The sequence below is a fragment of the Gopherus evgoodei genome, chromosome 23 (assembly GCF_007399415.2).
Source record: "Gopherus evgoodei ecotype Sinaloan lineage chromosome 23, rGopEvg1_v1.p, whole genome shotgun sequence".
Classification (NCBI taxonomy): domain Eukaryota; kingdom Metazoa; phylum Chordata; order Testudines; family Testudinidae; genus Gopherus; species Gopherus evgoodei.
The window spans coordinates 11,999,470-12,025,773 of NC_044344.1; the positions used below are offsets into that span (position 1 = coordinate 11,999,470).

General features: G+C 62.3%; 2 protein-coding genes across 5 annotated transcripts in view; one reads left to right on the top strand and one right to left on the bottom strand.

The window, feature by feature from the left end:
• Positions 1-220: 220 nt before the first annotated feature.
• Positions 221-9,556, top strand: PSMC5 (proteasome 26S subunit, ATPase 5). 2 transcript variants are annotated; one of them, XM_030541253.1, is made up of 12 exons: positions 221-324; positions 1,350-1,421; positions 2,338-2,407; positions 3,686-3,783; positions 4,282-4,338; positions 4,674-4,904; positions 5,793-5,919; positions 7,307-7,497; positions 7,700-7,798; positions 8,035-8,145; positions 8,449-8,535; positions 9,450-9,556. In XM_030541253.1, the coding sequence occupies exons 1-12, from the start codon at positions 286-288 to the stop codon at positions 9,501-9,503; spliced, it is 1,236 nt and encodes a 411-aa protein (XP_030397113.1). In that variant the 5' UTR covers positions 221-285; the 3' UTR covers positions 9,504-9,556. The 2 variants fall into 2 exon arrangements, with proteins under 2 accessions (XP_030397113.1, XP_030397114.1); XM_030541254.1 differs by lacking the exon at positions 221-324 and adding an exon at positions 808-898.
• Positions 9,557-9,900: 344 nt separating this feature from the next.
• Positions 9,901-26,304, bottom strand: part of SMARCD2 (SWI/SNF related, matrix associated, actin dependent regulator of chromatin, subfamily d, member 2) — a 33,231-nt gene continuing 16,827 nt past the window's right edge. For all 3 annotated transcript variants that reach the window (XM_030541250.1, XM_030541251.1, XM_030541252.1), the window contains exons 2-13: positions 24,624-24,808; positions 22,489-22,531; positions 21,306-21,428; positions 20,749-20,868; positions 19,959-20,054; positions 16,155-16,256; positions 14,727-14,888; positions 14,184-14,281; positions 13,658-13,793; positions 12,214-12,336; positions 11,829-11,930; positions 9,901-11,055 (exon numbers count right to left, since the gene is read on the bottom strand). In XM_030541250.1, the coding sequence (XP_030397110.1) occupies positions 11,002-11,055; positions 11,829-11,930; positions 12,214-12,336; positions 13,658-13,793; positions 14,184-14,281; positions 14,727-14,888; positions 16,155-16,256; positions 19,959-20,054; positions 20,749-20,868; positions 21,306-21,428; positions 22,489-22,531; positions 24,624-24,808 (1,344 nt within the window). In that variant the 3' untranslated portion in view covers positions 9,901-11,001. The remainder of the gene's footprint in view (positions 11,056-11,828; positions 11,931-12,213; positions 12,337-13,657; positions 13,794-14,183; positions 14,282-14,726; positions 14,889-16,154; positions 16,257-19,958; positions 20,055-20,748; positions 20,869-21,305; positions 21,429-22,488; positions 22,532-24,623; positions 24,809-26,304) is intronic.

The following is a 26,304-nucleotide window of genomic DNA, read 5'->3' on the forward strand; positions in this document are numbered from 1 at the left end:
CTTTCTCCCTGCGAGCCCGAAGGTTACTGGAAAGACCCTACCAAGATGGCGGCTAAGGACCGGCGCCGGCGGCCATCTTAGGTGTGGTCATTGGAGCCCGGAAGCGTGATGGGTGTTTTGAGCGTTCACAGTCAGAGAAAGGAAATGACGGTTACGCGCTGCTTGCGCTTGCGCACGGGGGAAAGGGTCGAGGCGGCGGCCATCTTGGATGTGGGCAGATAGCTCCGCCCGTCTATCTACGCCTGCGCAGTGCGCGTCAGTTCCCTGACTGCTCCCAGTGCCCAGATGCCGGCGGAGAAGATGGCGGTGGACGGGCCGGAGCAGGTGAGAGACCCGGGGGGGGGGCGCGGCCGGGCCGAGGGGACCGCGCGGGTCGCGGGGGCTCGTGCTGCCCGCGGGGCGGCTCCGCGGAGCCGGGGCCCCTTCTGCTGAGTCAGGCCGGGGGGGGGAGGGATCGGGGGCGGGGCATGGGGGGGAGGGGAGGGAGAGGGATGGGGGGTCCCGGGCAGGGAGGGGGTGACGGGGGGAGGGGGAAGGGAATCGGGGGCAGGGGATGGGGGGAGGGGGGAGGGAGAGGAGGGATGGGGGCGGGGGGAGGTGGGATGGGGGGCGGGGGAGGGTATCCTGGGCGAGGGAGGGAGGGAGAGGAGGGATGGGGGCGGGGGGATGGGGGGTGGGGGAGGGTATCCTGGGTGAGGGAGGAAGAGGAGGGATCGGGGGTGGGGGGCTGGGGGATGGGTGGTGGGGGAGGGTATCCTGGGCGAGGGAGGAAGAGGAGGGATCGGGGGTGGGTTTGTTGCAGACGCTTGTGCAGAACCAAGGGGGAAATGGCTCCTCCCTCGCCAGTGGGGCCCAGCCCCCTTGGGTGGGCTGCCCTGGGACAGTGCCTGCTCCCTGGGTGAGCGGTGGGGCTGGGTCCCCTCCCCAGGGCTGGCCACAGGGGGCCGCCTCCTACCCTTTCTGTGCCAGGGGCCTGTGGCCCAGGCTGACCCTGCCTGTGCGGAAGCTGGCTCTGCAGGCCGTTGGGATGTGAGTGGCCCTGCGCCCCACTCAGTCAGGGGTCTCTGGGGCGCCCTGGGGCTGCCGTCACCCCCGATCAAGCCTTTGTGGGGCCCTGAGCTGCAGCCGGGCTGTGGCTCTGAGTGGAGAGGGCAGAGGCTCTCGATTCGCTTGGCAGCTGGCAGCCAGCACAGGGGCTGTTCTGCCAAACCCATGGACAGTGCCCAGCCTCTGCTCCTCTGGAGAACGAGCAGCACCTCCCCTCCCGCGTGTAGGAGCCCCCCGGTCTCGCGCCGAGGGGCTCCCCTGGGCCAGTGGACGGGACGGGTCCTGACGTGTGCTCTCTGCAGATGGAGATGGATGAAGGCAAAGGCGGGACAGGGCTCCGCCAGTACTACCTGTCCAAGATCGAGGAGCTGCAGGTGAGCTGGTTGTGGGGGCTCGCTGGCCACAGGGAGTGGGGTCGGGGTGGGGCACCGTTTCTAGCAGGTGGGTGGCCGGAGCGGCTGGTCTGACGGTGCTGAGGATGCGCAGTTTGGTTTGCGGCAGGGGAGCTGCCATCTCTGCTGGGCAGCTCTTCTCATGGGGCTTCCGAGGGAACCAGCCGCCTCTTCCAAGCCATTGCAGCCTGTGCTCAGTGCCAGCATCTCTGTCAGCGGGGCTGGGGCCCCAGAGAGCTCCCAGCGGGAGGTGCAGGTTGGGAGCCAGGAACTAGCAGGCAGGTGCGGGGGCCTTCCTAGGGCAGCGTTTCTTGCCGTCAGTGGCAGGCGTCCCCAAGCCAGCAGGCCTGACTCTGCGGAAGGCAGGGCTGGCAGGGGCCGTTTTGACTGTTGTTCCACAGAGCGGTGCACGCCCAATAACAGATTGGGGGAGGGGGGTATCACAGAAGCAGTTTGCCTAGGCAGAGGCCCCTTGCCCAGGTTTCAGGGTGTCAGGGTGGGTGGTGGTACCCCTACTCCTGTGGCAGGGACAAAGTGACCAGGAGGCTGTTAGCCTGGGTTTGGGTGCAGACTATGTGGTAAGAGACACTCATAGCTGGGTCCCCTCCCCTCCCAGTGCAGGCTGCTTTCCCGAGCGGTTCACGCTGGAGGCGCTGGGGAGGACCCGGTGCAAGGGCTGCTGTAGTGACGGGCGTGAGGTGGGGATGGTGGCCTAGCGCTCCCCAGGGAGGAGCCTGCACATTGCCCACCGGAAATGCACGGGCACTTCCTAGCTGCTAGACTGGCGGGTAGGCCGTGTTCAGGAGCCGACCCTGAGCTGAGGGGCCGTGCTGGGGCTGGTTGTGCAAGGGGGACCCCTGGGCTCCTGTGGGCTTATCCCTTCCCCCTCTCCCCAAAGCTCATTGTGAACGAGAAGAGCCAGAATCTCCGCCGCCTGCAAGCGCAGAGGAATGAGCTGAACGCCAAAGGTAGGGCTCCCACTGGCCTCAGGGCTCCCGCTGGCCTCCCCTGCCTACCCTGCACTCAGCTCCTGCTGGCCTCCCCTGCGTACCCTGCACTCGGCTCCCGCTGGCCTCAGGGCTCCCGCTGGCCTCCCCCGCGTACCCCGCACTCGGCTCCCGCTGGCCTCCCCTTCCGCATCCCTGTGCTCAGCTCCTCCTGGCCTCCCCCTCCTCGTCTGCGTTCCCCACGCTCAGCTCCCGCTGGCTCCTTCTCCTCCTCTGTGTTCCCTGCTCTCGGCTCCCGCTGACCTCAGGGCTCCCGCTGGCCTCCCCCTGCTCCTCCCTGCGCTCGGCTCCCGCTGGCCTCCCTTGCCTCATTCCCATTCCACGTGCTCATTTCCCCCTGAATTGGTGCTTTGAAAACAAGAAAGTGTCGCCCCCTGCCTGGGGGAGCGGCCTGATGGGTGGGATGCGAAGGGTGTCCAGAGCATACCATGAGAGTAGCCTCCCGCGGTTAGGGTTGGATTGTTCCCCGTTCTGTCTGCCTCCCCCACGTTCCCTGCGATCAGCTCCCGCCGGCCTCCCCCGCCTCGTCCCCACACTCGGCTCCCGCCGGCCTCCCCCGCCTCGTCCCCACACTCGGCTCCCGCCGGCCTCCCCCGGCTCGTCCCCACGCTCGGCTCCCGCCGGCCTCCCCTGCCTCGTCTGCGTTCCCTGGCTGGATGGTCTCTTGGGTTCTCGGTGGTCGCAGTGGGACAGCCGGGCGCCCTGCTCCCCAGGCGTGCTCTCCCGGGGATACAAAGGCTCTGACCCCTGGCTGAGAAGGAAGCCGGCGCTGACTCCAGAGCGTGGCTGCTGAGTCCCCAGGGGCTGGGCTGGCACATGTAGGGAGTGAGCAGAGCCTGCCCTCTCTGGGTTAATGGCAGTGGCTGGCTAATCCTGCCTTGGAAATGCCCTCTCTGCTTGGGCCCGGAGTGGGGGCTGGCTGGGCTCGGTCCCCGCTGGCCTCCCCCGCGGTTCCCGCTGGCCGTCCCCGCTGGCCTCCCCCGCCTCGTCCCCGCGCTCGGTCCCCGCTGGCCTCCCCCGCCTCGTCCCCGCGCTCGGTCCCCGCTGGCCTCCCCCGCCTCGTCACCGCGCTCGGTCCCCGCTGGCCTCCCCCGCCTCGTCCCTGCTGGCCTCCCCCGGCCTGGTCCCCGCGCTCGGTCCCCGTGCTCGGTCCCCGCCGGCCTCCCCCGTGCTCGGTCCCTGCTGGCCTCCCCCGCGGTGGGGCCAGGCTGGGGCTCACGGCTCCCTGTTGCACTGCAGTGCGCCTGTTGCGGGAGGAGCTGCAGCTGCTGCAGGAGCAGGGCTCCTACGTGGGCGAGGTGGTGCGGGCCATGGATAAGAAGAAGGTGCTTGTCAAGGTATGGAGCAGGGCCTGGGGCCCGGGGTTCGTGGGGGGGTGGCCAGCCAGGCTCATGAGCTCAGGGCTCTGCGGATCTGCTCCCTGACCAGGGACCGTCGCTCTCCTGGCTGCTGTTGGGCTCGCTCCCCAAATGAGCCCGGGGACAGAAACCCTGGGAGCCCCAGCCAGGCGCCCCAGGGGCCTGCCCAGGAGCAGGGGGAGGGTGTCTCAGGGCCTTGGCTCTCCTGTGCTGCCTGGGGGGTTTGTGGGGGCTGTGCCCACCGGCTGGGGATGAGGGGGGGCTGTGCCCACCAGCTGGGGATCAGTTGGGGGGGGGGCTGTGCCCACCGGCTGGGGATGAGTTGAGGGGGGGCTGTGCCCACCGGCTGGGGATGAGTTGGGGGGGTTCACACTGGCTGGGGATGAGTGGGGGGGGGTTGTGTGGACGTACTGGAGCGGGGCAGGGGGAGAGCTGCGTATGCACCCCCACCCCAGAGGTCTCTGCTCTGTGTTCCAGGTTCACCCAGAAGGGAAGTTTGTGGTGGATGTTGATAAAAACATTGACATCAATGATGTGAGTACCAGGCCCCTCGGTGAACCCACCCCTCGGAGCAGCACGCCCCAGCTGGGGGCAGAGGGGGGCAGCTTGGCCACAGCTGCCTTCCCTTGTGCCCGTCACCAGCCTGCCAGGGGCAGCAGAGGGTGTTGCTCCCTTCCCACCAGCTGCTGCTGCCCAGCCCGGGGGGTTCCGTGGGCCACGCTCCTGCCCAGCTCTTGCTGGGGAGGTGCCCAGGCTGGGTGCCTAGGCTGGGGTGCTGCGAGTGCGGCAGATGCCCGGCAGGCAGCTCCCGCCAGCTGGCGTTGAAGGGGGGGTAGCGCGGTGGTGAGTTCCTGCCCGTCTGTCTCCAGGTGACCCCGAACTGCCGCGTGGCGCTGAGGAACGACAGCTACACGCTCCACAAAATCCTGCCCAACAAAGTGGACCCGCTGGTGTCCCTGATGATGGTGGAGAAGGTCCCGGACTCCACCTACGAGATGATTGGCGGCTTGGACAAGCAGATCAAGGAGATCAAGGAAGTGATCGAGCTGCCCGTCAAACACCCGGAGCTCTTTGAGGCCCTGGGGATCGCCCAGCCCAAGGCAAGCACTCTCCGGGGCAGGATTCCTAGCTGTGCCCTGCCGCGGGGAGGGGCTCTGCCAGCCCTGGGCAGCTCAGATCTGCACTGCTGGGGGCTGGTGCCCCAAACACGTCCCCTGCCGAGTTTCTGGGCGAGGCTGGCAGGGAGACAGGAGCCCTCTCCTGTCCATGGATGGTTCCCGCCACCCCATGCGGGAGGGGGAGGAGCTTCGTTACTAGCTCCCAGTAATGGGGATGATGGAGCAGCTCCCGCTCTCCCCTGCGACTTGCTCCGGTTCTCTGGCCGTGCTGGGAGAGGGAGCAGGGAACCAGTCACTGAGTGGGTGGGACCCCAGTGCCTGCCAGAGGAGGGGCCTGGCCCTTGTGCACCCACAAGCTGGCGCTGCCAGCACCCCACTGCAGTGCTAGCTGGGGGGAGGGACGGCTGCTCGAAGGGCCTAGATGCTCCCCACGGGAAGCAGCTGTAACAACCCTTTTCCTTGCCAGAGCCCAGCACGGCTCCCTGCTGGCAGCTGCAGCAGGGCCAGGGCCAAAGGTGGGTGCGAGTCTCCTGCCTCAGCCCTTCCCAGGGGATGGCAGCTCCTCGCCCATGTGGAGGGGGGGGTGAGCCTCGTACCACCCAGGGGTTAGCACAGTGCCCCCTGCTGCCCTTGCTGGAGGAGGCAGTGCTTGAGCAGTCCCCCAGTGAACTGCGTCCCCATGGTGCCAATCCGCTGCAGACCTGGTCCGTCCCCTCCTGTCCAAAGCCAGGCACCTGCCCGCCCGCGGCACTGGGCATGGCTCTGGCAGCTCGCCCATTAGGTGGCACCAGTGCCCGTCTGTGCCAGGCCGTGCAGTGCCGCTCCTGCACCCAGCGCCCTCAGCTGATGCCGCTGGCCTGGCCGTTTCAGGGTGTGCTGCTGTATGGCCCTCCTGGCACCGGGAAGACCCTCCTCGCCAGGGCTGTGGCTCATCACACGGACTGCACCTTCATCCGCGTCTCGGGCTCAGAGCTGGTGCAGAAGTTCATTGGCGAGGGTAAGTGTGGATGTGGGAAATGGGGCGGGGAGGGGCGGATATGTGAGTTTAACCCTCCCATGCCCTGGTGGCTGGTCACAGGGGCAGGGGGTGGTGTGATCCCCTCACAGCTGCGGCCGTGGGGCCCGTGTTCCTGTTCTGAAGAGCTGGGGCCAGAGGGATGAAATACAATGGTTACAAAACCTCCTACAAATGGGATTAGGTGCTGTAATGAAAGACATTTTTCTCTTTAAAAATAACATGAAATTATGAAATTTGAGTTGAAATTATTCCGGCCGGTGTTCAGGCCTGAGAGTGTCATTATCAATGTTGAAAGAACCAGTATGGTGCGTCCCAGGAGCTTTCAGAAGGTCCCAGTGTCACGTTGTCCATGTTACAATAGTCAGTCCTCACAGTGGAGCGAAGGCTGGTTAGTTGCGTCTTTCCAAGTGTCGATATTTCCAGTGTCTGGGGGAGCAGAGACGCTTTGGGGGTCAGATTAACCAGCAGGTGCAGAGAATCCTTCGTCTGGACTAGCTCATTCCAGGCTGAGAAAGCAGCTGGGAGTTGGAAGCTTGTTTCCCTCTTCCCATCTGTGAACAGCAGGCAGGTGAGGGAGGATGAGCTCTGCTAACTAAAAACTTGAAGGATGTGGGGCCAGATTTCCAAAGGGGTTCGGGCACCTAAGGATGCAGGGAGATGCCGACTGGGATTTCACAAAGGAAGCATTACCCATTCAGTGGATGCTTCCTTTGTGTAGTAAATCGAGCTGCTTTAAATGCAAAACACATGTGACAACCTGAATGTTTTTCCAGCGCATCTGAGTTATTTATTGAACTGAAGCCGTTTTAAAATGCTGGTTTTGTGCACTTAATCGAAATCCAGTTTCCAGCCAAAGGCAGCTTGACTCCAATCCCAAGTCAAGGAATTAACAAGTAAATAACTGAATCCTTTGCTGTTTTCGAACATCATGAAGTGACAGTCAAGAATCTGAAAACGGAATGGGCAGTGAGCTCGTGTCTTGGCCTGGCAGCCCTGCGCGCTGAGGAAAGGCGGGATTGTTGGCCAGGCGACACGTGTAATGATCATACCAGCCCATGAGCATGAACCTGGGTGCAGGAAAATAGCTACAGGACAAACGCAAAACAAGATAGCAATCGGGGATTTAAATCAGTCCCTCCTGTGTGCGTGGCCCTGTGCTGAACGCCTCTTGCCCATGCCCGCAGGAACCAAGTCCCGAGGGCCAGGGCCTGGTGTCCCTGTTCCCAGTGCTGCAGAGGAGCACTCCTCAGGCCAGGCCCGGGCCCTTGGGGATGCCGTGGTCCCAGCCCCAGGGCTGCGCAGCTGGGGGGCGGGCGGTGCACTATCCTACAGCAGGGCATTCAGGGCCCCTCTGCTTTGCCCTCAGGCGCACGCATGGTACGGGAGCTCTTTGTCATGGCCAGGGAACACGCGCCCTCCATTATCTTCATGGACGAGATCGACTCCATCGGCTCCTCGCGCCTGGAGGGCGGCTCCGGGGGGGACAGCGAGGTGCAGCGCACCATGCTGGAGCTCCTCAACCAGCTCGATGGCTTCGAGGCCACTAAGAACATTAAGGTGCGTAGAGCCTGGCGTGACCCAGGCCTCCGGGGCAGGAGGGGAGTCAGCTGCCTCTTTTCCCAGATGGGAGCTGAAGCCAGGTGGCTTGGTACGCCCCCCCCCCCCAATCTTGAGCCTCGGGGGTGGGGAAGGGGGCACTTGCTCCTCCCTGCAGGATAAAGCCCCAGCTCCTTTGTAGTGACAACCTCCTCCCTTGCAGGTGATCATGGCCACTAACCGGATAGACATCCTGGACTCGGCTCTGCTGCGCCCGGGCCGCATTGACAGGAAGATCGAGTTCCCGCCCCCAAATGAAGAGGTAATGGGGGCACTCCCCTGTGGCAGGCCCCTTGCAGGCTTCCAGGGCTACTGGTCAGCCAGGCATCCCCCTATCCTCTGTGGGCCTGGCCCAAGGGCTGAACTCTGCGTCTGTAGTGTCATGGCACTGAAAGGGTCTGGTTCCTAGCCTGGCCCCACAGCCGTTCTCCCTCCCTGTGCTGGCTGACCTCTCGGGTGCTGGCCCCCTCACCCCCCTTGCTGGGGCTCTCCCCACAGGCTCGCCTGGACATTCTCAAGATCCACTCTCGGAAAATGAACCTGACGCGGGGGATAAATCTGCGTAAAATTGCGGAGCTGATGCCAGGAGCGTCGGGGGCTGAGGTGAAGGTGAGTAGCTGGGTCGGGAGCAGCTGCTCCTGATGAGCTGGGGAGGGGGCTTTGAGCCAGGACTAGCTGCCAGGGGCCTGCTCCTTGCATGTTCCTGGGGCAGGCGGGGCCCTTTCGGGCCATGCTGAGCGCACTGCGTTCCCCTGGAGGGATGGAGTGGGTGCAGTGGGCAGGTCCCCAGGAGCCGTACAGGACTCCAGGCACACGCTGCCCCTCTACCGGGGAACTGCTACCTCAGCGTGTTGAGGGGGCTGTGCAGGAAGGGGGGTGTGACTGTTCTTCCTTGCTCTTGTGCCCTTGCAGGGGGTGTGCACGGAAGCGGGCATGTACGCCCTGCGGGAGAGGAGGGTGCATGTTACACAGGAAGATTTTGAAATGGCCGTAGCCAAGGTAAAATCCGCTGCGCGCTGCCCCCGCAGTGGGTGGGGGCAGTGGCGGTGGCTTCAGTGCACCAGGCGCCTCCGTTCCTTGGGGGCTGCTGGCCATGCCCCCAGTCCAGCTGCCCTGCCACCCCGCAGCCCCCTGCTGGATAAGTAGGACAGCCCCTCCCAGGGACTGATGGCTGGGGCTATTCAGAGCTGGAGGGGCTGCCAGAGATCAGCCCTGGTCTCCCCAAAAGGGGGGTGGGGGGAGAGACAGGCTGAAGGAATGCAAAGAAATGAGGGGCCCCCAGAAGGTAGATGGGGGAGGCTGCTCGTGCGCCCGTCCCCATGCTGCCTAAACACGGGCCCCCAATAAAACCCCCTTTGGCTGGGAGTTCCACATGTCCCAGCACCACTCAAGTGGTAAAATCAGAAATTCCCCTGCCCTGGCTCTGCCTCGCCCACCTTCCCCTGCAGCTGCTCCCTCGGGCAGATCCTGGGCTTCCAGTCCCTTGCTGGCCACTCAGGAAGGGAGGAGCCTGTGGCTGAGTCGCAGTGGGAAGTCAGAGCAGCGGAGAGGGGAGTTAAACTGGCTTTAGAGGCAACTCCTGGGGCCTCCCATCTGCACAGAGATGCTGCTGCTCTAGGGGGCCGGCCTGCCCTGGCCTTTGCAACTGTGCTGGGAAATCTGCTCCCCAGCAGCTGTTTTCTTCCCCGAGTCTCAGCTTCTGCCCATTGCCCTGCCTGTGGTCAATGCCAAGGGGACTGCGGCCATCAACAGGACAGTGCCCTGAGCTCGAGTGCGAGGTCCTGCCCGGAGAGGGCTCCAGGGGCCCAGCCTGGTTCCTGCCTCGGGCCGGGGATCAGGAAAATGCAGGTGACCTCACTCTGGGGCTGAGTGCCATAAGCAGGGCCTAACTCTTCCCTTCTCCCCCCATGCAGGTGATGCAGAAGGACAGCGAGAAGAACATGTCCATCAAGAAACTCTGGAAGTAACTAGGGGGGGTCCTGGCCCCTCACTTTTCATTAATAAAGCTCTGTGCTGGCCAGTTACTCCCCAGACTCTGGCTGTGGGGGGGAGGGATATTAAACAGGGGAAAGCTGCCTCTGCTCCTGCCACCCCCCTTAGGTCACAGCTCAAGGAGCTAGGCTGGGTGACGGGGACTGAGCAGCCAGCGGCTGAACACGAAGGGAACACAGTGCCAAGCCCTGGCTTGGGGCAGGCTGGTCTCACCCTGCCTTTAGCAGCTGAAGCCCAGGCAGTGAGATGCAGCTCCTGCCCCTTGGGGCTGGGGGATATATTGACATGGTTACTCCCTGGGCCTTTGAGCTCCTGTTTCCTGGCTGCAGGGGGGGCTCTGCTCAGCTGGTGGTGAGGAAGGAGACACTGGTGTAAGCTGCTGCTAAATGTTTTTATTAGAAAATATCCAACCCGGTTACAAGAAGAGGTGGCCCAAGCCTCACTCCCAGCCCCACCGGCTCCTACCTGCCTAATTCTACCATGCAGGGCTGCCCTGCCCCCTCCTGCCAGGGCAGCATTGGGGAGCCTGGGGCTGGGTTAAGGCACGTGGGAGAGCCCAGCTCACAGTGTCACCTTTGCTGTAACAGACACTGGTTTCTCCACTTGGCTCTAGTCCTGGGTGCACTGCCCTGAGTAACGGTGGCTGCAGCCAGGCAGCACAGCATCCCCCCACCTGCTGCATGTGAAGAGAGAGGCTGGAACATTCAGCTGATTGTCAGACGACGCTTGGTTGCCCAGGAGCACAGTGAATCCCTTGCATAGGTTTAGGGGTGAAGGCAGGACTAGAGGGAAACCTTGTCTATTCATCAAATACAAACCCACTGTACAAAAGGCTTTTTATAAAACCTGCTCCCAAAACCATAGTGCAAAACACACCGCCAGCTCGGCCGGCCTTTGGAATGGACAAAGCTTTGGTTTCAAAAGCGCCAGCAGCTGCCTGCCCTCCACACGCAGGGGAGAGGCTTCAGCAGGCGAAGGCCTTGGCCTCCCAGTGCTGAAGCCCAGGAGGCTGCTGTGACGCTCTGGCCACATCGCTCAGTATGAAGAAGTGCCTAGGTGGCCCCTTGGCTTCGGTTCAGGGAGAGCTCTTACCCTCTGGGCAGCGACTCCAGCAAGGCTCCGGTTCCCAGACAGGCAGGGAGGGAGAGGGAAGCTCTGGTTCGCAGGGGAGGAGCTCCGAGCCTGCACTGAATGCTATGGGAGAAGGGCGAAGGCAGCAAGCGAGGCCAGTAATGCACTAAAGGGGCTGGGATGAAGAGTGGCAGGGAAAGGGCAGAGGCTGCACAGGTGACCCTGTGACCCCCACGTGCCCCATGCCTTTGGCTAGAGCTCTGACCCCGAGAAGCCCCAGAGCTGGGAGCCCCCGGGGACACCTGTGGCTCAGAGCTTTGCAAGTGCTGTTTCGTTCCAGTAAGATGTACCGTAAGGCTCAGGCACTCAAGAGGGCAGAGCCCCTGAGCCGTGCCCAGCCCACTAGGTGAGGCGAATCCCAAGCACCTGTTCCAGTTCCTGTCTGCGCTGCTGAACCTGAAAGGCACAAGAGGTGTGAGGTCGGAGGGGGCCTGGGAGAAAGGCAGGGCTGGCTGGGGGGCGCGTACCAAAGGGCACAGGCTCTCTTGCCCCTCTGGGGCATTCTCCACTGCTGAGGGTCTCACTGGCCTGGAAGCAGGAACCTCAGCACCAATCTGAGGCCGCAGTGCAGGGAAGGGGGAGGTACGTTCCCTGACACTGCTCAGGATTCAGACAGCAGGCCTGATGCCCGAAGCGCCCCCCTCGCTGCTCCGGCCCCAGCTTCGGGCCATGCCCACAGCATGCTGTGGGGCAGATCTGACCTAATCCAGGCCTCGCAGGGCTCTCCGCCCTCAGGGGAGGACTCCAGTACCTGCTGCCTCCCTAGGCAGCTGAGAGTGAAACCCACAGGGCTGGGTCAGTTTCATGCTCGCCCTGTGAAACTGACCAGGGTCTTGTCAGGTTCCCTGCTGGAGAGAAGCAGCCTGCTCCTGGCTGGCCTGCAGAAGGGCACAGACAGAGCTCTGAAGCAGGCGTGGGAAGGACCAAATCTGGTCAGGAAAGGGGAGGGGCTGAGCACTGATCCTTCAGAAACCGCCCAGTTCGCAGCTGGAGGTCCCAGACCTGGCTCAGCTCCAGGGTGGGCAGGTTCAAACCCTGGGCTCACAGGAAAAGGTGCAGAGTGACCGGGCCACGAACCATGGGCTCTGCCCACCCTCTGGGGCAGAGATGCTGGGAAGGGCTAAGGGGCCGAGCCCAGGGAGCCTGGCCTACACGCCAGGAATTCCCACCTTGGCAAAGATGTGCCTCCCCGCAGCCTCCTGTGCCCAGGGCTGATGGTAGAAGTCAGCTCGTCTCTCCTCCTCGGGGTTCCCAGTCACGTCTGTTATGATCTGCAGCACCGCATGGGGAGGAGGAAATCGTCAGTGGGACACAGACTGCTGGGCTCATGGCAGCTGCTCCCATCCCAGGACCCTCAGCAGACTTCCCGGACACCCCGCCCCTACCAGCACAATCACAGTCCCGCAGGGCAGGCACGCGCCCAGGCAGAGCCTGCTCCGGAGGGGAGACGCCCCATGCTGCAGGGGGCTGTTACTGCATTACCCTGCAAGGTAATGCCAGACCCCAGGCCCTGCTCAGCAGCAGCTCGGCTCTCCAGTGGGGCCCCAGCTGTACCTTGAGGTCCCTCCCTCTGGGATTTGATCCATTCCTGAATAAGTCCTGCGGGTTGTTGCTGAAGCTCAGCATGAAATCTCGCTGCGTCTTCAGCTGGTTGATGGACTCAATGGTCTCGTGGATCTAGCAGGAGAAAGCGGGTGAGACGGACCCAGCCGGGGCATGCCTGGCTTGGCCATTTTGCTTGCGATTGTCTGTCAAATGCTCCAAGCATGGGGGAGAGGCTAGGCGGGGCCCAAGGGAAGGCTCAGTGAGAAATGAGCGGATCCCTCTCCCTCCGGGTGCCAAAGCTCAGGAACACACGGGCTAGCAGCGCAGCGTAAAGCCAGGCCCAGTCCCTGGAGCTGAGGTGCAGGGGGGTAACCCATCCCCCAGCCCAGCGCCGGACACAGAGGGAGCCCCCTCCCCCATCTTCTAGGTGTTAGGCTCTTCCCTGGCACGCTAGCACCAGGGATTCCAGTTCCAGCCCCAAACTGCTTCCTTAACCCTGCCCTGCATGGCCAGGCCCTGGGCAGGCAGTTCTGGACTCCCAGGGCAGGCATGGCCAGGCAGCGTGCCAACGGGGCAAGAGAGCACTCTGCAGGAGGGGAGCCCGCACCAGGACTGAATCTCGCTCGCTCGGCGGGAGGCTGCTGGCCTGCGGCCCAGGTGCCCTGCTCCCTGTCTGCTGGCCTGGCACGCAGCTCAGATGGGGCAGTAAATCCAACCAGGGGCCCGTTTCCCGCTCCCCTCGGTGGCCAGCTGCAGCCCAATGGCTTGGTGCACCAAGGGGCCCAGTGCAGTGCACAGCTCCAAGCTAGAAGCGGCAGATTCCCACCCCAGGCTTGGGTGCTGTGCAGGCCTCACCCAGAGCCGGGATCTCAGCTGTTACTTAAACATGGGGGAGGGGGAAGCTTGAAAACATGAAACAGGGTGACTGGTGCAGCAACGTCTGCCTGAAGTCTGCTGACAGCCTGATACCAGTTCTCCCCTGCGCAGCCTGCCTGCCCTCCAGGAGGGTAGCCCCAGATCTGCCCCAGGGACTCTAACTGCTGCAGACACCCCCAGCTGATGGGCTCACCCCACGATGCAGACATGACCCAGCTGCCCCAGCCCCCACTGGCAACAGACAGCTCAGGCCTGTCGAACTGGAAGCATGGGGAGAGCAGACAAGAAAATTTCTAATGGCTCCCTCTGGCTGCCTGGTCTCTGCTTCCAAGAAGCCCCCCAGCCCCAATCCATTGGGTACCCCATTATCTCCCTGCCCAGACTGGGGGCGAGCTGCCAGGGAAGTCTCTGGATCGCGTAGGCTGCATGCTGCGTTGCGCTCTGGGACATGGAGCCTTCTGCATTGACTGGCGACCCTGCAGTAAGCCAGGACCCCAGCCGTTCACAGCCTCAGGCTCCTGCTCTCTACAGACAGGGCGAGGACTGGGCCCAAGGGTGGCGCACACAGGCCCCAAACCTTGGTATCCAGGGAGGCAATTTCCTGCTGGTTGGTGGTGGAGGCCAGGAAGTTGCTCATCTGAGCTTTCAAGGGGTCATCCACCTCGACATCGATGTCGTAGCAGGCCGTCTTCTTCTGGTCGTTGGGATCCACGCTGGGGGGTGAGGGGAGGCTGGCAGTTAGGGCCCACACCTGGCACTTTGCAAGCAGCAACCAGCCCCGCAGCTGGAGACATGGTCACATGCAGCCCCGCCCCCCAAGGAGACCAGCCTCCACCCCGCACAAAACCAGCCTGGCAGGAAACAGAATGAGCTGCACACAGCTCAGCACATCTTGAGGCCAGGCTGGAACCAGTGCTGGCCCCATCCCCTGACCTCCTCCAGCCAGATGCCATCCGTTCCCATTTCCTGCTCCAGAGCCAGCTGCTCCTGCCCATCCAGCCTGAGCACGCTGAAGAAAAGAATCCCAAAAGCAACCCAAACCCAGTCCGGCCCAGGTAAGTCCCAGCCCCAGAGCAGACGGCAGGGGCCATGCCGTGCCCTACCTGATCATGTGGTTGATGATGATGGGATCTGGATGCTGCAGCAGGCCTGCCAGCTTCATGGGAATCTCGGAGAATCGCATGCGAATGCAGCTAAAGATCTGGGGGGGAGGAGTCAGAGGATTAGCAGCCCCCATGAGGAGGCTCCTTCAGCCAGTGGGGAGCACAGGGGAATGGGACCCAGATTCCAATATGGGCAGGGACCAGATCACCATCTGCTGGTGTAAGGTGAGTAAACGCTTCAGTGACACTCACAGGGAGTGGGGCACGCTACAGAGCAACGGGCCTGAGGGCAGCCAGATCCTCAGCACTCCTCCCCCAGAGACCCCCTGCATGGGCACGGCCCAGAGAGCCCTTCCCCTCGCCCACCCTGGGCCCTGCGGCAAGATGCTGAGCCCGTTTCTGCACGGCAGGGAAAGGGTTGAGCTGAGGCTGGCGAAGGGTGGGGACAAGGGGCGGGTCTCTGCGGAGGGAGGGCAGGGCAGGGCCAGGCCGGGCTGGCTGCAGCCCAGGGGGCGGGGAGGGAGTGGGGAGCCCCAGCCCCACCTGGCGGAAGTAGCGGTTGCAGTTGATGTACTCTTTCTCGTGACTGTCCTGCAGCTTGTTGTGTTTGATGTAGAGCCACAGGGCCTGCATGATGCTGGCCCGGGTCTGGGTGTGGACACCCAGCAGGCGAGCCAGGCGAGGGTCCAGTTTGTACTGTGGAGGCTGCAACGAGACACAGATATGGAGACAGTGCCCCCAGGAGGAGCCCAGGCGTCTTGGCTCCACCGAGGTACCCGGGCGCTCCCTCCCAGCACCACCCGCCAACACCAAGTCTGCAGCCACCCCTCCTCCCTGGGTGGGCACACTGGGTCCGGGGGGGGGGGTGGCCTGCTATTGCCATTTGAAATTCAAGCTACGGCACAGCCCAGCTGGGAGCTGTCTGCCCTTCTCCCAGAGCTGGTGCAGCTCCAACAACACTATCCCAGCATGCAGTGCGGCTGGGCTGATAGGATCGGGGTGCAGCACAGCCTGCTGGGATCTGTAGTCTTCTTGGGCCGCCAGGGTGCTCTGATCTGATCTTCTCCCTACAAGGACAGAGCCTCTCATGGACCCACCTGGGCACTGCCTTCCCCACTGTCCCTGGTGACCTGGGTACCACTGGCCAAGGGCTCCACAGTGGCCCCCCATCCCTCTTGCATGGCGGCCAGCTAACCCCCAGGCAGAGGCCAAAACTGTCCAGTGCACAGGCTGATTATCTGCTGGGGGTGTGGGCGGGGGGGAGAACAGGCCACTGGGAGGAGCGGGGGGGGAGGGGGGGGAAGAGAAGTCGGTCCCATGGGGGCCAGACCCTGTCTGGGGAAAGGACCCTCACGGGGGGGTGGAGAGAGAGGCCTGGCTCCTTCACTGTTCAGGGCCATACATGCTTATGAAACCTGGGGCTGGGCCACACCAGCCTCTCCAGCTGTGGGACCCAGCACGTGCCCTCCCCATCCAGGTACAGTCAGCAGGTGGCCTCAGAGACCCACCAGGGACGAGAGAGGGAAAGAGCAGGCTCTGGCAGGGTGCAGCCACCCTCAGCTGACAGGGCAGCCCCAGGACCCTCAGGGGGTGGTGCACATGGGCAGGAGGTAGTGGGGCAGGATGGCGAGAATGAATCCCCCCACCCAGCAGACGCTGCCGAACCTGCCCTCCCTGGGGGGAGCTTTATGCCCGCTCAAGACGAGTAAATGTTTTGCCTTTGGGATGCCCCAGCATGCACCACATGGCAGGCATTTTTACATACATTTGCTGGGGGCCTCCCCTCCCTGGCTCCTTAAGGTCACTTGATGGGCTGCTCAGGAGATCTGTCCCAGGGACAGTCCCTGCCAGTCAGCCCCTCCCTGTGCTCCCGGCACAGCCACGCCATTACCTGCTGCTAAGGGGAGGGAGGCTGGGCAGTGGAGGAGACGGGGGGCGCCAGGCTGCACTGCTGACCCCAAAGGGGCTCACCTGGTGATCCAGCATGAGCAGCAGGGTGCATTTCACATTGACGTCGCCAGGGCGCTTGACCTGGAAGCCGTCGGTCTCCTGGGTCGTGGGCATCCTGTGCCACTAGGGAAAAGGCCACCGAGATTTAGTTCCAAGACCACGAGGGGGCACTCTACACACGTTATTCGCTAGTTACACCAACGTCAGCAGTTTGGAGCCTGACCCAGCGCCAGGGAGCTTGGGGCTGGCACCCTGGCCGATTACTGACCGCATTGCTGTGCAGGGTCTGTGAAAACCCAGCTGCTCCGAGTGGACTTGAAACATCCCAGGGCAGCTGAGTTTGAGCCCGTCCTCGGTTGAAACCCCCCCTGCAAGCTTGTGCAGCTCAATGTGTCCCACTTCCCTGCCGCCCTCTACCCTGGGGGGTTTGCGGATGGTTTCTGAAGAGCTCCCGGCTTTGGCGGGCCGAGGGAGGATACAGAAACTCCGGATATCACTGTTAGGGGTTCACACAAACCGCTCGTTAGCAGAGCTGTAGTCGGACACACAAGTCAAGAGCCCTGGAGCCATGCAGCTATCACACTAGAGCGGGCAGGAGAGTCAAAGTCCTATAAGCACCTCCGAGTACACCGCTGGGTATTCCAGGTAGGGTGACCAGAGGTCCCAATTTTATAGGCACAGTCCTGATTCCGGGGGCTTTTTCTTATATAGGTTCCTGTTACTGCCCACCCCTTGTCCTGATGTTTTTACACTTGCTGTCTGGTCACCCTAATTCCAGGGCCCCAGGACTGGTCACAGAACCGTGGCCCAGAACCTGAACTTTCCTAACAAAAGCCAGTACGGTGCAGACAGGCTCAGAAACACAAACCAGGCATAACTGGAGCCTGCAGCCAGCCTGGAACAACAGCTCTGAGACTGGGCCCTGCCATCCTTCTCTCAGGAGCTGAGCCCCCCGGCGAGCACAGTGGAGATCCCTGTCGAACACGCTCTCAGCGAGGACTCACCGGGGGGGCGCGGGGGAGAGTGTGTGTGCTGAGGGGTACTGCAGAGCTTGAATACATTAGTGTCACTACAGAATTGGGTCCCACTGTGCCATGGAGCACATGGCACCTCTGACCCATTATTCCCAGGGCCCAATCCCCCCCTCAAAAATCGTCGATGGGCAGATCTTGGCAATCAGAGACCTGTTATAGCAGCTTCAAAAACAGTTCAAATCAACGATAATAGGGGTGGGGAACATTTTCTCTTTCAGGGGCCACTCACCCACAGGAAAAAAAAAAATCAGTGTGGGCCACACAGAGCTTCACAGGGGTGTGAGGAGGCTCAGGGTTCCCCTAGGCTTTGGGGTGAGACCAAAAATGAGGGGTTCAGGGTGTGGGAGAGGGCTCTGCGCCAGGGTGAAGGAGGGGGTCAGGGCTCTGGCTGGGGGTGCGGGCTCTGGGGTGGGGCTGCAGGTTTGGGCTGCAGAAGGGGGCTCCAGGCTGGGGCCAAGGGGGTTGGCGTGTGGGAGGAGATTCAGGGTGCAGACTCCGAGGCGGAGTTTGGGTCTAGGAGGGGGCTCGGGGTGCAGGTGGGGGGTCTGGGAGGGAGTTAAGGTGTGTGAGGTGGTTCTGACCAGGGGGTGGGGGTGCAGAGTCTGGGAGGGAGTTTGGATGCAGGATGGGGCTCAGGGCTAGGGAAGGGGGTTGGGGTGTGGGGTCTGGGAAGGAGTCAGGATGCAGGAGGGGGGTCTGACATGGGGTTCCAACATGGGGTTCCGGGTGCGGGCTCTGGCCGGACAGCGCTTACCTCTGGCAGCTCCCAGTCGGCAGCGCAGCAAGGCTGAGGTAGGCTCTCTGCCTGCCCTGGCTCCATGCTGCTCCCAGAAGTGGCGCCATGTCCAGCCCCTAGGCAGAGGGGCCAGGAGGCTCTGTGCGGTGCCTGCACCTGCGGTCCCTGTAGCTCCCATTTGCAGTTCTCAGCCAATGGGAGCTGCAGAGCCAGCGCTGGGGCAGCACGCGGAGCTTCCCTGCACCCCTGCGCCTAGGAGTCACAGGGACATGCCGGTCACTTCTGGTCACTTCGCAGAGCCAACCAGACTTTTAACAGCCTGGCAACCTGCCCCCTGCATGGAGCAAGCCAGCGCTCCTGGCTCCAGTCCAGCGGGGGGGAGGAGGGGGCGCTAAGGCTCGGGGCTTCTGGCCTGCAGTGTGGAGACTTGCTGCAGGCCGGATGAAATGAAGCAGACGCTGGATCCAGCCTGCAAGTTCCCCACGCTGAACTATAAGTTAACACAGAAACTGCCTGGCTGGATCAGGGCCGAGGTCCATCTAGCCCAGTAGCCCACACTACATGCTGGAGGCCATTCTGGAACGATCTGCTTTGAGGGGGGGTGGGTCTCTGACCCCGTGAGAGGCTGGCTGACGCCTGGGACTGGGACGGTTTCCACAGTGTTCACTGTCCAGCTCAGGATCTGCCACCTGCCCAGTGACAGCTCTGGCAGTAAGTTTCACCGGCCAGTTGCACATCACGTTCCCAGAGGTTTCCTGCTTCCCCCAGGGCTGCCTGGGTAAAAAGCAGATTTATGACGACCTTCGTTTGTGGGCTGGGACAGGCAACATTAGCCCCGGACCAGCAACCATGCGAAGTTTGGGATTCTCACGCCTCACCAAGGCTGGAAGTGTCTAGTGCGCACCCCACTGCAGCCAGGAATCCTCCCCTCACATGGTGGGGCCAGAGAGCACCCCTGTACAGCCCCTTACAGCGCCCCATAGAGCCCTAGGAAGCTCACCAGACCCAGCTCTCCTGCCTGCTCTATCCCAGAAGCGGGGACGCTGTGGGCCCACTCTGACCCCTAGACTCCCATCTTGCCTCACAGAGCTCCACTTAGTGGATTTCAGGGCAGGGATCTCTCAGGAGAAGGCACTGGGCAGGGTAGTGCCTGCACCCGTCCAGGCCTGCCCAGCGCTGCCCTGCCCAGACGCCGAGGGCCATTTATACAGTACTGGGACAGCCCAACTCCGGCACCAGGCCCCTCCGACTGGTCCTGCTGGGTCTGCAGCTCGGGCTGGGGCTGCTTCCTTCACCCTGCACCTCACCTGTCCTCGGGCTCCTCTCTCACCTCCTGCTCCCCACAGCTCAGGCTGTCAAGTTCCCCAAGCCCCTGGTCTGACTGCCCCCTGCCCCACCTGAACCTCACCCAGCCTCCAGTGACAACTGCACCCAGCCCACCTCAAGGGCCCCCCAGGCTCCTCCTCCTCACCAACACCACTTCTCAAAACCGCCCCACACCCCACTCCCAGTTCTCCTCTCCCCAAACAGCTCCCTCTGCCAACCTGCACTGGGCCCCAAGAGGTTAACGGAAGAGGGCTGCTGGGCGGGGGCAGCAAGCGGCAGGCAGTTGCTGCTGGGAGTCGTCCAGGTGGGGGCGGGGGGAGAGGCAGGCCAGGCCAGGCAGTTGCCACTTCATTCTGGGCCACGCGCCAACACCGCCACAAACAAAACAAAGCCACAAGCTGGAAGCCAGAGGAAGCACCAGCCACTCCCTGCAGGGAGGGCCCAGTGCAGCCACGCAGATGCCAGCCCCAGCACTACTGCCATTCTGCCAGCTCCCCCCCAGAGCGGCTCTCTGCTCCAGGCACTAGCCCTGGGGTACCAAGTGCTCAAGGGGTGACTAGCTGCCTAATGGTCTCCCTTGGGCCATTTGGGTCTTGGCCAAAAGGATCCTTCCACCGAGCGTGCAACAGAGCCAGCCCCAGGCCTCCAAGGAACCGCAGAGCTGGCAGGCCAGAGACCTGCTGTGGGTGCTGCTAGGAGACAGCTGCTCCACCCCGCGCTGCGCCTCACCTCCACCAGATGGTTGTCTGGTCCATAGAGCTCCTTGTCCAGTTCAATGACGAGACTCTTGAAAAAGGAGGAGAACTTCCTCTTCTGCTTACTCGGCTGAAAGAGAGGAAACCAGTGCAGTGCTCGGCATGCCCTTCCCCAGCCCGGGGCCCTGCAGCTTGCAGTGCCGGGGGGCAGGAGTGCAGCAGGCCATTGCCAGAGCCCAGTCCCCAGACAGACAGGGCGAGGGGATTACAGAGGTACAGGCAGCTCCTCAACTGGCTGCTCGGAGACGGTTGTGGGCACATCAGAGTGGCCACTGGTGCTGCGGGGCCCAGGGAGCACAAAGCTGTGCCCGATCCTGATCAGGCTCCAGTGACACATGGGGCACAGGGAAGAGGGACGGGGAGTTTGCAATGCCAGGCTATGGAAGGGGTGCGATGGAGAGGCCCTACACAGCTAGAAGTGAAGGGCCACTCTGGGGCAGGGCCTGGAAACCTGTTGGCACATGGGGCGAGGGGGGGAAGGGGGTACTGCCAGTGCTGTGGGGCTCTGCACAGAGTACCAGGTGCAGTGTGGACATTCACAGCCTCCCTCACAGCCAGGTCAGACAGCAAAGTCCAGAACCCATGCTATTCCCTGTCCCACAGCTATCAAAGGGAAGATCTGGGCTGAGAGAGGCCCCGAACATGGGGAGGGATAGATGGGGGCTGAACAGCTGCATGGAGCTCCCCCAGCAAGAACAGTTCTCAGCTCCCCTCTGCAGCACCAGGCGGCGTGGAGGCTGCCAGGACGGCAGCAGTGTCCTTACGTCCTCCAGGAGCTTGCCTTCCACGCGCAGCTCCCACGAGGCCACGCGCTCGCTGCCATCCCCCTCCTCCTTGCCCGGGGTGAAGGTGTTGGAGATATAAATCCGCAGCTTTCGCTTTTGCTGCAGTGTGGAGAGAAACAGAGGAACACTCTGGATTCAGCGAGCACCCACCCCAGAGCCCCTCCCCACAGATACCCGCTGCTGGGAGGGGGAGTGCCATCTCCCACAGCGGTCGGGGAGGGGGCAGGAGAGAAGCATGCACACAGGAACCGACAAGGCCAGATTGTGGCTGCAGTCTGCCCGTGCTCCCCCAAGCCACACAAAGGGCTATGAAACTGCTGCTCGGCTGCACGCTCCTCTTGGTCCCAGCTGGCTGGAGAGCCACCTCTTCCATGCGTATCTCAGGAAGGCCCGGGAGTGAGGTGGGCCCCACTCAGACGGGGCAGCTCCAGCCCCTATTTTGGCATGTGGCTCTGGCTATATGCCCTTCCAACAAGAGCTGGATCACAAGCAGGGACTGCCCAAGCAGGATCTGACTTTCCAGGGCTGTCACGTACCGTGAGGGGTTTCTTGATGGCCTCCTGGATTTCCATTCTCTTCCGGGCAATGGTCTGATCCAGCTTGCGCTCAAAGGCAAGAAGGTCCATGTAGGCCTGAGACTCTGGGACCAGCTCCCGGATCTACCAAACAGAGAGCCCATCACAGAACCGCCGTGGGCCCGCACTGCACGCCTGCCCCTTCCCTGCAGGGACGGCTTGCTGGTCTCCGCCCTCACTGGGCCATGCACACATTACGGCTCGCTCCCCCCATGCCCTACAGCAGCAGCTCCCAAGTCACAGTGCCGAGCCTCTGAGCCAGGAGTCACTAGAACCACAGAGCCCAGCAAGATGGGAGCCCAGCTCGGCCTTGATGCCATTTGGAAAAGCTGCCCAGTAGCCCAGACAACCCCCGGGACACCCTGAAATCCCCACCCCAGCTGAATGGGCCGGACCACCGTGACCTGACCACCCCAGCTCACATCCCCACCCACAATGCCTGGACAACCCAACTCTCACGCCTGGGGCGTCTGAAGCTAGGTATCCCAGCTGTTCAGGCCCCAACTAACACTCTACAGCTGTGCGGCTCACCCCGGCAGGCAGGCGGGTGCAAAGCCAAACCTTCCCCACAGTCCATCTCGGAGGATGTAGCTTCGTTCCAGACCAGTGTCACTGCAAGCGTGCCCAGCATGGGCCCGCAAGGCACCTGCCAAGCACTCCAAGCAGGGCGCTCACCAACCAGGGCTGGCCGCACGTTCCTGCCCCCGTGGGCACTGCCACCCAGCTCAGAGCCCGCCTCTCCACTCTGCAGCCAGCCTAGGGTTCCAGCCCAGCAGGTGATCTCGCACCAGCAAGGGCAGGGCAGACCAAACCCCCAGTGGCAATGGCCTTTGTCAACAAGCCCAGAGGCTCAGAAAGGGAACAACTAACTGCTCAGGAGCTCCACCAGGGTTCTCAAAATCAAGGCACTGTTGGTCTCCCACAGTCCCACCCGGGGTAGCCCCTAACCCATGGGCATCATCTTCCCCTGCTGCTACAGAGGGTGCATCACCTCCCCTCATCTCCACCCCACTGAGGGTGCCACAAGACCTTGGGCACCTTCTTACCCTCCAAGGGCAGGAAGGTAACAAAGAAACCATTCCCCCGGCAGGAGTACGCCCCACTCCAGGGCTGGAGCCCAGCACCCTCGCTCAGCAGCACTTACCCTCTGTGGTAGGACCTTGTCCGCCATCTTCCTTCTTTTCAGCCTGCAAGCAACACACAGAACGGCAGCATTAGGTGAGTGCAGGCTGAACTCCTGAGCAGCTTCTAATACCCACGTCAGACCAGAGCCCCATGCACTGGGGCTCTGCAGACAAACACACCACCCTGCCCCCCAGCACCGCCTCATTTGTACCACAGCTTGTTATTGGTTAGTGGTCTACAGCTCCAGTAACTCCAGCCTAGAACTCAGAGGATCACAGCAACTCTCAGATCATGGAGAGTCAGCCACCAAGCCAGCCCTGAACCCCCTGGAGACTCCGCTCCTTGCTGAGGGCCTGAGAATCAGCCAAACAGGTCTGGAGTTTCTAGGCCGCACCGTCTCCCCTGGCTCAGGCGTGCACAAGACACATCACAGATTGGTCAGTCAAGGGGTGGATGGGGGCTGTCCCGAGTCACCCCAAGCTTGGGTCTAGCAGCAGCGCTCTGGCTAACAGCAAGGGGCAGGATGGGGAGAGCGGGGAGTATCCCAGCACCTCCCAACACCCTCCAAGAGCGGGACGTTTCTGCTGAGGCAAGCAGCAAAGCAGTTGTTGTGGACACTTGAACGGTCCTCATTAGGTTTCAGAGTTTGGATCATACTGCCCTGAAGCATCTCGGACCCTATGCTGATGCCCTCTCTGCTGACCGTCAGCTGGTTGCTGAGAGGGGAGTTCAGCACAGGAAGCCAGAAGGTCCAGTGCTTGGAGCTGTAGCTCCTACAAATGTACCTGCTACCAGGAAGGAGGCAGAGCGAGGGCGAGGGGAGGGCCACACCCCGGAGCGTCTGGAACATTTGCTCCTCCCATTACCTCAGGCTGCTGGGGAGCCCTGGCCCATTAGATCTGCAGCTCATAAGGGAGCCGAGCGATGCACTGTACGCCATGGGTCAGAGCGCAATGTCACGCTGGCGAGGGCAAAGCTGCACATCCTTCAGAGGCCGAGCTCACGCCACGGGAAGGGGTCCCTCACTCTACCTTTCCTCCCCCAGCCAGGTGTGGCTCATGCTGTGGAGATCACAGGAGGCAAACAAAAGACTCTCAGGGGGGTTTCCCCCAGAAACAGGGGACACTGCAGTAATCGGCTGCTTTCACGTCCCTTATTCAGCCAGCTGCATTTCCCCATTTATCTAAATTCCACCTCTGCTCAGGAACATCACCCAGACGCACAGAGCCAGCGATTCCCTGAGTGAGTCTCTTTCCCCCAGATGCCTGCAGCCAGCTCCGTGACAGCTTGGAAATCTGCATCGATTCCCAGAGCACGGGAGCTCGGACCTCATACAATACAGCTGGGCTCTGCTAAGGGATACGACCCAGCGATCTGCAAAGCTGGAGTAATGCATCTTCCTTCAGGTTTTGAAATAACCGGGGCCTAGGGTGCAGCAGCACATTAGACCCATGAGAACCTGCCCTGGGGCCCCTGAGAAACAATCAACAAACCCTCATGAAAACAAACAGAGCAAAGCCATTAACAGCACTGTAAACCAACTCAGGATGTGCTGGCAGGGCTGCTCAGCTCGAAAGGGGGAAGAGGCCAAGAGAACGAGCGTGCCAGAAAGCTGGCTGCCACCGGCCATTGACTTCGGCTGCAGTGATGCTCCAAGCAGCCTCCAGCCCCACAGCAGTTCCCACGGGGCTTCCCTCTGTTCAGCCAGCAGCGTGGCAGGAGCGTGGGGGAGCCATTCCCGGCATGAAGCACACCATGCAGCCCCTTTCGGGAGAGGTCCAGAGCTCCCATTGTGTCTGGGCGCCTGCCAGAGCAGTGTGAGAGCCCCATGACACCAACACTGCTTCTGTTGTGTTTGTTTGTGTGGGTGGGTGGGTGGGGCACAGTTCTCAGAGCCCTGTGCCGCTCAGGGAGCGATTAGCAAGTGACAGGCCCTGGATCCCCACAGCTCCCGTGCAAGGACACTAGTCGGGGAAATGGAGGCAGAGGTAGATCAGGGACATGCTCCCAGCCTGGAGCCCTGGGCAGAACTGGGGTTGGTTGGGATGCAGCGGTGAAGGCTGGAGCCAGCGCACTAACCCCCCCCGGCAATGGGGACTTGGGCTGGCCCCATCCCGAGGTTAGATACATTGTCAGCAGCACATACACCCTTACCCTCGCCTTTGGCTTGCCAGAGGGGGCTGCGCCTGCGGAGTAAGCAGGCGCTTTCTAAAGGGATCCATGATCGACTGTGGCATTCCTGGTCGCATCGGAGAGGCTGCTCCATAGGGGGGTCCTGAAGGGGATCCCACCTGCAATCCTGCCATGGGCATCCGGCTCCCTGGCGGCATCCCAGGACGCTAGCAGGAGAGAAGGAGACAGTTACTCTGGAAAGCCGCCTCCTGGGCTCTAACAGGCTCCCTAGAAGGGCTTTTGACCCACACGACCCAGGAGTCTGTGCACCTAGCTGTTTGCGGCACAGACTGGAACGTGCAGACACTGGGAGCAGGTCCTGAAGAGCCCACAACACCCCACCCCGTGCACTCATGGGAGAGGGCAGCGGCGCAGAGCAGCGGCACAGCCAGAAAGTGATGGTGGAGGGGCAGCTGCACAAGGTGAGGGCCCACGGACACTCGGGTTTGACATGGAGATACTTGGCTGCCAATCCACGCCTAAGGCTAGACTGGAACCACTGTGAACATCTGGGGTTTCCCCTAGGCTGAGCACAGAGCACTGTCCCCTGCCGAGTGTGGCAGGGCAGAGGTGTGGGGGACAGGGCTGGGAGTACACAGCACAGGCAATCCCGGAGCTGCAGCATGGGAGGGCGGCACAGAGCAGAGTCAGGCAGGGAGTGGCAGTGTGGGGGGCACGGCTTGGGGGCACAGAGCCCTCACCGAGTTGCAGCATGGGGGGCCCAGAGAGATGCCGCTGTGCTCCCTCATCTCAGCACCTGACATCACCTGCTGAGCTGCAGTGTGGAGGGAGGGGCCACGCTGGCTGAGCTGGGGGGGAAGGTGCCACAAAGTGCCATCATGGGTTGAGCTGCAGCTTTTGCTACTCCAGAAAATACAGGCAGGGAAGTGGAACAGAAAATGCAGAAGTGCAAGCCGCAGGGAGCACCCCCCTCGCTAACGGACTCATTGGTACACGGGAAACCCCCCCTTGGGGGTCTAGGCAGGTCCATCACAGGCCTGGCCGCTTTCACTTCCCTCTGGCTCAGCCCAGAACGAGGCTCCTGCTCTGGGGCAGGCCCTCCCTGCAGTAACTATGGCACCACGCTGATTCCCTACCACCAGGGGATGTGCACCCCGAGACCCACATCGCACTCGGCAGCTACTGGTGGGAGGTTCTGGCTCCGGACTGGCCTGGTGCCTGCCCGAGTGCTGCAGTGCCTTGACCCAGGGCACACATTGGCCTCAAAGCATGACAGTGGCCTTCACACAGCTCTGTTTATTAGCATCACGTGCCCAGAGGTGGTGTGCGTGGCTCAGGGTGGGTCCTCTCTCCTGACAGCCCCAGTACCATCATGATGGGGTTGTGCCAGGGAAAATCCAGCTCCCTAATGGCCCATTGGCACACTTACATGTACCTTTAGACAGACGGTATCTCATTGGGTGACAAAGGCTGCATGGGGGCCAGGGGGGTTGTGTGACACTAAATGAGCCCTGACGACACCTCAGGAGGTACGAGCTTGACCCTGTGACCTCTGGCCTCATCTCGCGATCCCCCCGGGGATCCAGCAGTGCATTCCTTGGAAGCTGTAAGCCCCACAACTTCACGCCTCAACCCTCCTCTCCAAGATCCACTTCCACACAGAGCCAGGCCCAGACAGGTACGATCCAGGGCACCCAGAGCA